This window comes from Micromys minutus (assembly GCF_963924665.1).
Source record: "Micromys minutus genome assembly, chromosome: 21".
Classification (NCBI taxonomy): Eukaryota; Metazoa; Chordata; class Mammalia; order Rodentia; family Muridae; genus Micromys; species Micromys minutus.
In genome coordinates this window covers 52,661,513-52,670,023 of record NC_137956.1, presented here as the reverse complement: position 1 = coordinate 52,670,023, position 8,511 = coordinate 52,661,513, and the positions used below count along the sequence as shown (strand labels likewise).

The 8,511-nt window shown below is 42.1% G+C and overlaps 1 protein-coding gene across 1 annotated transcript; it reads left to right on the top strand.

The window, feature by feature from the left end:
- Window positions 1-220: 220 nt before the first annotated feature.
- Window positions 221-8,064, top strand: PTGDR (prostaglandin D2 receptor; the record flags this gene model as incomplete). Its single annotated transcript, XM_080934241.1, has 2 exons — window positions 221-1,069; window positions 7,834-8,064. The coding sequence occupies 2 exons, from the start codon at window positions 221-223 to the stop codon at window positions 8,062-8,064; spliced, it is 1,080 nt and encodes a 359-aa protein (XP_080790367.1).
- Between the last annotated feature and the right edge of the window lie 447 nt (window positions 8,065-8,511).

The following is an 8,511-nucleotide window of genomic DNA, read 5'->3' as shown; positions in this document are numbered from 1 at the left end:
TCTGCAGCACAGGATACTCACAGGGGTGGAGAGTCCTGCCCTCCTCAAGGGTGTGACTAGGGAGCGTAGCCTGGAGGGCTGACTGTGAACAACACCCAGCCACCCGCGGAGCTTTCTCTGTTGTATAACCTCTGTGCCCTACCTGCACCCAGAGCAGCCTGGGACTCCTTCACAGCTGACTTGGCCGCAGACTTCCCTCCAGCCAGAAAGGGCAAGAGCTATGAACGAGTCCTATCGCTGTCAGTCATCCATCTGGGTGGAACCGGGCTCCTCAGCGACGACGGGCAGTGTGCTCTTCAGTGCAGGGCTGCTGGGCAACCTCCTGGCGCTGGTGCTGCTGGCACGCTCAGGGCTGAGGTCCCGCCGGTCAGGGCCATTGCGCCCGCTGCCCTCGCCCTCGGTCTTTTATGTGCTAGTGTGTGGCTTAACGGTCACCGACTTGCTGGGCAAGTGTCTGGTCAGCCCAATGGTCCTAGCTGCCTACGCGCAAAACCGGAGCCTAAAGGAATTGCTGCCTGCCTCAGACAATCAGTTATGTGAAGCCTTCGCCTTCCTCATGTCTTTCTTTGGGTTAGCCTCGACCTTACAGCTGCTGGCTATGGCGCTGGAGTGCTGGCTGTCTCTGGGACACCCCTTCTTCTACCAAAGGCACTTCACCCTGCGCCGGGGAGTGCTGGTGGCGCCGGTCGTTGGAGCCTTCTGCTTGGCTTTCTGTGCACTTCCCTTTGCTGGCTTTGGGAAGTTCGTGCAGTACTGTCCAGGCACCTGGTGCTTCATCCAGATGATCCACAAAAAGCGCTCATTTTCGGTAATAGGCTTCTCTGTGCTCTACTCCAGTCTCATGGCGCTGCTGGTCCTCGCAACCGTGGTTTGCAACCTGGGTGCCATGTATAACCTCTATGCCATGCACAGGCGCCAGAGGCATCATCCTCGCTGCTGCTCCAGGGACCGCTCCCGGTCAAGCTCAGACTACAGGCATGAATCCCCCCATCCTTTGGAGGAGCTGGATCACTTTGTGCTGTTGGCTCTCATGACAGTGCTGTACACCATGTGTTCCCTGCCTTTAATTGTGAGTTGCTGGGCAATAAAATTTCAGAAACTGGAGTATCTCAGACAAGAGCCCTGTGGGAATTTGTGGGGTGTGGGGTGGGAAGACTAGGAGTTGCATCCAGGGCATGGAGGGTTTGAACCTAAGCTTAATGCCCCCAAGAGTGTGATTTCCATCCACAGTCATAAAGTACAGCTCCATGTGTAGAAGAGGGGATGTCAGACAAAGATTAAACAGACGAATCAGGTGGAGTCTCCTGACCTCAGCAAAACTTTTTCCAGTCAGCAGACACCCCTTCCTCTCTGCACTGGTTCCAGGAGGTCTCCAGTCATCTGTGTGCCCAAGACCTTAGTCCTCTATTTCCTCAGCTCACCCTCCCTGCACATGCTATGCAATGTTTTATTTCACAGATCTGGCCTTTAATTTAGTGGTATTGGAAACGGACTAATCAGGGAGTTCCTCTCTGTGTTTTGGCCTGGAGAGAGAAGAAGGAAAGAAAAGGGTTTAGTTTAACCTGAGAGAATTACAGAGGTGAGCGATAAAAACAGATTTAGTTCTAAAAACCTCTTGTTTTTGGGAAGCTGCCATCCAGGTTGGGGGTGGGTGATTGGCAGCAGCAAAACAAGAGCAGCAGAGGAGGAGAGGTTCTGGGTGGCCAGTTGTTTCCTCATGTGTTCTGATGATTTCTTTCTTATGTCCTGGTCAATGAGATGGCAACGAATCCTACTCACTTGGGTTCCAACTTACAAGGAGATAATAGCACAAAGGGTTGGGGAAGAAACTGCTGCTTTAGGAATCACATTTGAACAACCACATTAAATCAACAACTCCCCAATCTCGCCCCACAGGCCAACTCTGCCCTCCTCGCTGTTCTTGAAACAGCCTAAAATTCAGAATAATTTTTTACAAATGAATATTTGTAAGTAGTGTCATGAATGACATCAAAGACTTGAGCCACAATTAAACTAAGCTCTATTCAAATTATTAAAAAGAATTCAATTATTTTATTAGCTATGTACTTAAAAAGGTGTACTCAGTTATTGTTATTGCATCTTTAGTGTCAACAATAGAAACTGTAGGAGGAGCTGGAGACATGGCTCAGAAGCTGTCATTAGCTGCTTTCCCAGAGGGCAGGGTCCAATTCCCAGAACACACATATGACAGCTCAGTACTATCTGTAAACTCTAGTTCTGGAGGTCAGACACCTACTGCTGGCTCCACAAGAACTAGGCACACATGTGGTACACAGCCATACATGCAAACAAAACACCTATAGACATAAACTAGGATGTAAAAATTGTGGGGACATGTTTTATCTCTGGTTCTATTAGTATCAACAGAACATCCATTATTTGGCACTTTGGCCTATAAACCTGAAGCATTTATTCTCTGGATATTCACAAAATGCCTCCAGACTAGTTGGAGTATACCTATGCTGTGAGAAAAGTAAATGGTAGTGTCTAGTAACATTTGGCTGCTTCAGAGAGAATAACTCTCAGTGTAAACACAAAAAGAACACAGCCCTTGGACACATCTCTAAGGGGATCTGTATTGCCTTATGGTGCTGTGAGAAGTACAGGAAATATTAGAAAATGTAAAGCTCTGGATATCTGCAACCCAGACAGCATTTCTCTCAGGAGCCGTGATATCCTACATAGACGAACAGCACTCGAGGTCGGTCTAGATCAAATTTCAGTGTTATTGGCTGACCAGACCTGCTGATGGATAACCACACTAGTTCTGTAGGATTAACAAAGACAAACACTCAAATGTACACACACATGCACACACAAGCTGAGTTTTCTTTGCTCTGTGTATGAAGTATATGCATGTGTGTGTGTGTGTGTGTGTGTGTGTGTGTGCGTGCACGCGCACACCCATATGAATACAGACATAGGCATTCCATGGTACACACTAGGAGACCAGAGGGCAGCCTCAGTGGTTGATACTCACCAGCCATGTTGATTGATACAGGGTCTCACTGTTTGCTGGTGCATGCACCAGACTAGCTGGACAGGAGCCTCCTATCTTGCCATATTTTTGTTGCCATAATAAAACACTGTGACCAAAAACAACTTGAGAAAGAGGATTTATTTCAGCTTGCAGCTCCATATCACAACCTACTGAAGGAAGTCAGGGCAGGAACTCGAGGCAGGAGCCTGGAGACAAGCACTGAAGCAGAGGTCATGGAAGATCACTGCTTACTGGCTAGTACCTTGTACCTTGTTCAACCTGCTTTCTTATACAGCCCAGGATCACTTGCCCAGAGAGGTACCACCCACAATGGGCTTGGTCCTTCCCTATCGATCATTAATTAATAGATTTTCCTACAGCATTTTCTAAGTTGAAGTTCTGTCTTCTCAGGTAACTCTACCTCAGTGATTCTCAAACTGTGGGTCATGGCCTCTTTAGAGGTCACACATTAAATAACCTGTATATCAGATATTTAGATTATGATTCATAACAGTACCAACATAACAGTTATAAAGTTATAATGAACTAATTTTATGGCCAGGGTCACCACAACATGAGGAACTTTATTAAAGGGTTGTAGCATTAGGAAGATTGAAAACCACATTATAACTTTTTGAGTTGACTAAAAATCCAAACAGGACATTATGGGAGTATTTGCATTACAGATGTCCCTCCCCATTAGCTTTCCATAAGCTCTGGAGAGTTGAACTCTGATCCCTAAGCTTTCATAGAAGTTTTGCATATATAGCCATTTCCCCAGCCCACATTGAGTGATTTTGAGTAGAAAATCAAAAATGTTACACAATCTAAAACTTTTTGAGCATTAAAGTTATGCTTAAATTGGGAAATTCTCACAACTAGAATCCAAAATAGTGTGCCTGTTTTAAAATGTAGAAAAAGACACCTTCAGACCATAAACATATGAGACATACACTTCATCTCATGAAAATTGTGGCTGTTACACTTGGAGGGTTCTGTTCTACAATGTCTCATGGATATGCACATATTCCATTCTGGGGAAAACAAAAAGATTTTTAGTTCCAAATAATTTTGATTAAGTGTGTGTGTGTGTGTGTGTGTGTGTGTGTGTGTGTGTGTGTATACTACAGAACCCAGTGCCTAGCCTCACAAATTAACATCAGTATTGTTACTAATAGTAGCTATTAGTAGTGCCTATAACAAATTATCAGGAAGTCTGATCTCATGAGACTGCTTGTTAGTCTAAGGTTTAAACTTCTTGTGTTTTAAAGACCTCTTTTTCCTTTTCTTTTTTTCCTTTTCTTTCTTTTATCTTTCCTCCTCCTCCTCCTCCTCCTCCTCCTTCTTGTTCTTGTTCTTCTTCTTCTTCTTCTTCTTCTTCCTCCTCCTCCTCCTCCTCCTTTTTGTTGTTTTTGAGGACAAGGTCATAGACCAGACTGGCCTTAAACTCACAGATCCACTTGCCTCTGCGTCCTGAGTGCTTGGGATTAAAGAGATGAGCCAGTACTGCCAAGCATCTAAGAACCTCTTAATACTCTCAAAAATTACTAAGGACCTATCTGAATCTATATCTATCATATTATATAGTAAACCTAAGAAGCTTATAAAATGTTGTTGTAGGGTGTGGGAGAGATGGCTTAGTTGGAGAAGTTCTTGGCATGCAAATGTGAGGATCAGAGTTTGAATCCCCAACATCCTTATAAAACATTATTGAGTTGGCAACAGAGACATTTTCTCCATGACTGCTGAATCAACCTAAGGGCACTCTTTCAAATGAATGTTCGTTTTACATTCAGAATATTTTAAAATTATATGCATATGTGTGAGTGTTTTCCCACCCACACATATGTGTGTACATGCACACACACATGCAATTCAAAAAGGTGCATGATGGAAAGAGAACAAACTCCCATGAGTTAACTTCTGACTGACACATATGTGCTATGATGCCTCTAACCCTAAACATTTAAAATAAATTTTAATTTAAAAGTATAAAGTGTTTTCTTAATTATATAAAACCCATTCCTTACCCCAGAGATGCTCCAACATACAATAAGGGCACATGCACCACAATGTCCATAGCAGCTCTATTTATAATAGCCAGAAGCTGGAAAGAACCCAGATGTCCTTCAGTAGATGAATGGATACAAAGATTGTGGTACATTTACACAATGGAGAACTACTCAGCTATTAGAAACAATGACTTTATGAAATTTCTAGAAAAATGGATGCATCTAGAGAATATCATCCTGAGTGAGGCAACCCAGTCACAAAAGAACAGACATAATATGCAGTCACTGATAATTGGATACTAACCCTAGAAAGCTCTTAACATCCCAGAAACATCACAGGCCACATGAAGCTCAAGAAAAACAAAGCCCAAAAAGTGATAGCCTCAGTCCTTCTTAGGAAAAAAATAAATGTATAGCATCCTCTCAGAGTAGGGTACACCTGGAACTTAAATCATTAATAATCCAAGAGCTAAGAATATAGCCTTGTGGCAATTTTTGGTATTCAAAGATCATTATGCTTAATCTATACTCAAAAAAAAAAAAAAAAAAAAAAAAAAAAAAAAAAAAAAAAACAAACTGTTTCCATGTTACGTTCTCTCCTACATGTACTTCATGCTTATGGTAACTAGTGGGATTTCAATGTATGCTATCAAACCTCTAAAAGAATTAAGTACTGACAAAAAATCCATATAGTGCTATGCCAAAATGCCTTTAAAATCTGTATATGTATCCCTCTTTAAAAAAAAATAAAGTTGAGAGAGAGAGAGAGAGGAGAGAGAGAGAGAGAGAGAGAGAGAGAGAGAGAGAGAGAGAGAGAGAGAGAGAGAGAGAGAGAGAGAAATAAAAAACATTCCTTTATCAAGCATTCTTGCATGGTTGGAATTTTGGTTGGAATTACATTTCACCACACTCCTCTCTGAGGACAAAAGTAACAAATATATACTACATCTGTGAAGTGTTTGATTCTAAATCAATGTAAGGTTGTGGTCTGAGTCACATCTATTCAGTAGATATTGGACCTCATCCCACCTACCTCATCCAAGCACACTCTGTAGCTGAGTGAGATACACAATGAGAAAAACATCCTGTGCATGTGCACAAGCTATAAGGGAGAATAATGATTAAGGCTAAAGGTGAATTTGGCAGATTAAAGGGGCTCTTCCTAGTTGAAAAAATAATACACAAGTAATTATCAAGTGTTTATAATATATCAGAACCTGTTATTGAAGCTTCTTCACACTATCTCATTCCCACTTGAGAATCCAGGCAAGCAGGCACCTTCTGGTAAAACTAGGGAAACTACATCTTCCCTGAAAGTCACGTATTTGAAGAAAAGAGTCTAACCTGCATGCTTAGACTTTTAGCCACCATCTCAAAGATGCTCCTAGAATATTTGGAGTTGATTTGAAGGACAGTGATGTTTGGCTGTTTAACCCATTTCCAATTTTGTGAAATGAAGACAATGACTGTCTTTAGTTACACAACTTCTGTAGGATGAACATGAAAACCTTAAACAACATAGAACAATGCCAGGGAGGTGAAGGGTCTAAGTGGTCACTGTGCATTATTATTGCTATGAAGCAATATATTATATATATAAGCAATATCATATATTATTATGGCATTATGAAGCAGGAATGAAGAGAGACGGCATTCATACAGCAGTATCAGATGAGTCTAATGTAAGGCAAGTTCCTCTTGCTCTGGACTGAAATAGCTAAGACCACAGACATGCTGTGGAGAAGAAAGTCAGAGGCTAAGGAGACTGATTCTAGGACTGTACATCATTTCTGAGAGATGTTCCTTGGTGTCCTTCAGTGCTCTTAACTACAGTTACCCCTGCTAGTACTGGATTCCTGAAGTTTGTGTTCCATTAGGGTCAATTTGTTTCATTGTAGATTTAGAATCTAGTAGGCATGAGAAGTCTAGTGCTGTAAGAAAAAGAATTCAGACTCAGAATGGTGGTCTGGGGTTGTGCCAATCTAGGTAGCAATGTGACCTTCATGAAAGGCAGCAGGGAGAATCATGATTTGAGGTACTTCACAGAGCTCTGAGGAAACTACAGGGACCCTGGTCACATTAAGGTATAGAAGGAGGCTGGACACAGGTAAGTAGGCATTCATCTTTGGGTACCTCCTACTACCATCTTATGTAAAATCTACCTTAAGAAAAAAACCAATTGACATGAGATGGCTAGGACTTTTATCTGGTCACCTCATGAATTTTAATGACCATATTTTCTGGTTTTTTTTTTTTTTTACTTCTATTCAAATATTCCATTCCACTGGTGTGTCCATGTGTCTTCTAGTTACTTCTAAATAAACTGATAATAGTGGACAGAAGCTAGACAGAACTGAATAAAGTATGCATATAAGGACATTAGCTAAAGAATTTGTGTGGGTTTGAGGTACCAGAGTAAGGGAAGAATGCTAGGGCAGTGAGGCAGACCCTCATTGAAGAAAGGGGCAGGGGGGATGAGATAGGGGGCTGCAATGGAGGGGAAAACCGGGAAGGGGGATAACATTTGAAATGTAAATAAAATAACTCATAAAAATAAAATAAATAATACAAAAAGAATTTGTGTGAAGTAGCCTAGGGTCTTTATAGTCTGGCAATGTTCTGAAAATCTGAGACTGTAGGCCTTGAGGAAGTCAGTCAGCTGGGTCTTCCTCATACCCCACAGGCTCTGCTTTTCAGGCTCCTCATCCATATCCATCAGCCATAGGGTAAAAATTCCAGGCTGAGACAAACAAAATAATGGAATGCCTTCCTTCTGTCAGCCTTTTATAGCTCTGCCTTTCCTTTTTTCCTCTCCTACAGTACCGTGCTTACTATGGGGCCTTTAAACTCGTGGACAGAGTTGAAGGAGACTCGGAAGACCTCCAAGCCTTGCGTTTTCTGTCTGTGATTTCCATCATGGACCCCTGGATTTTTATTATTTTCAGGACTTCAGTATTTCGGATGTTACTCCACAAGGTTTTCATAAGACCTCTGATCTACCGAAACTGGCATAGCCATTCTTGGCGAACTAACACGGAATCCACTTTGTAAGGGCTTTGCATGTTCTGGTAAGCTGGAAATATAGTACACATTCAGACAAAGAACCTTGGTTGGAAAAGTCTTACAATTTAAATCTTTTAAAAGTACCTCCCATAGGGAGCTGGAGAGATGGATCAGCCCTAAAGAGTAATTACTTCTCCTCCAAAGCATAGGAGTTTGATTCCCAGCACCCACATCAGGTGCCTCACAACCACTGTAAGTCTAGCTCTAGGGGATCTGACACCACTGACCTCCATGAACACCTGCACTCATGTGCCTATAACTACATGCGAGCACACACACACACACACACACACACACACAGAGAGAGAGAGAGAGAGAGAGAGAGAGAGAGAGAGAGACTTAAAAGTAATAAAAGCAAATTTAAAATATCTCCCATAATTAAGATATTTATTTTTAAAAGTAACCAATTTAACAGTATGTTGTTATTCTGTATCC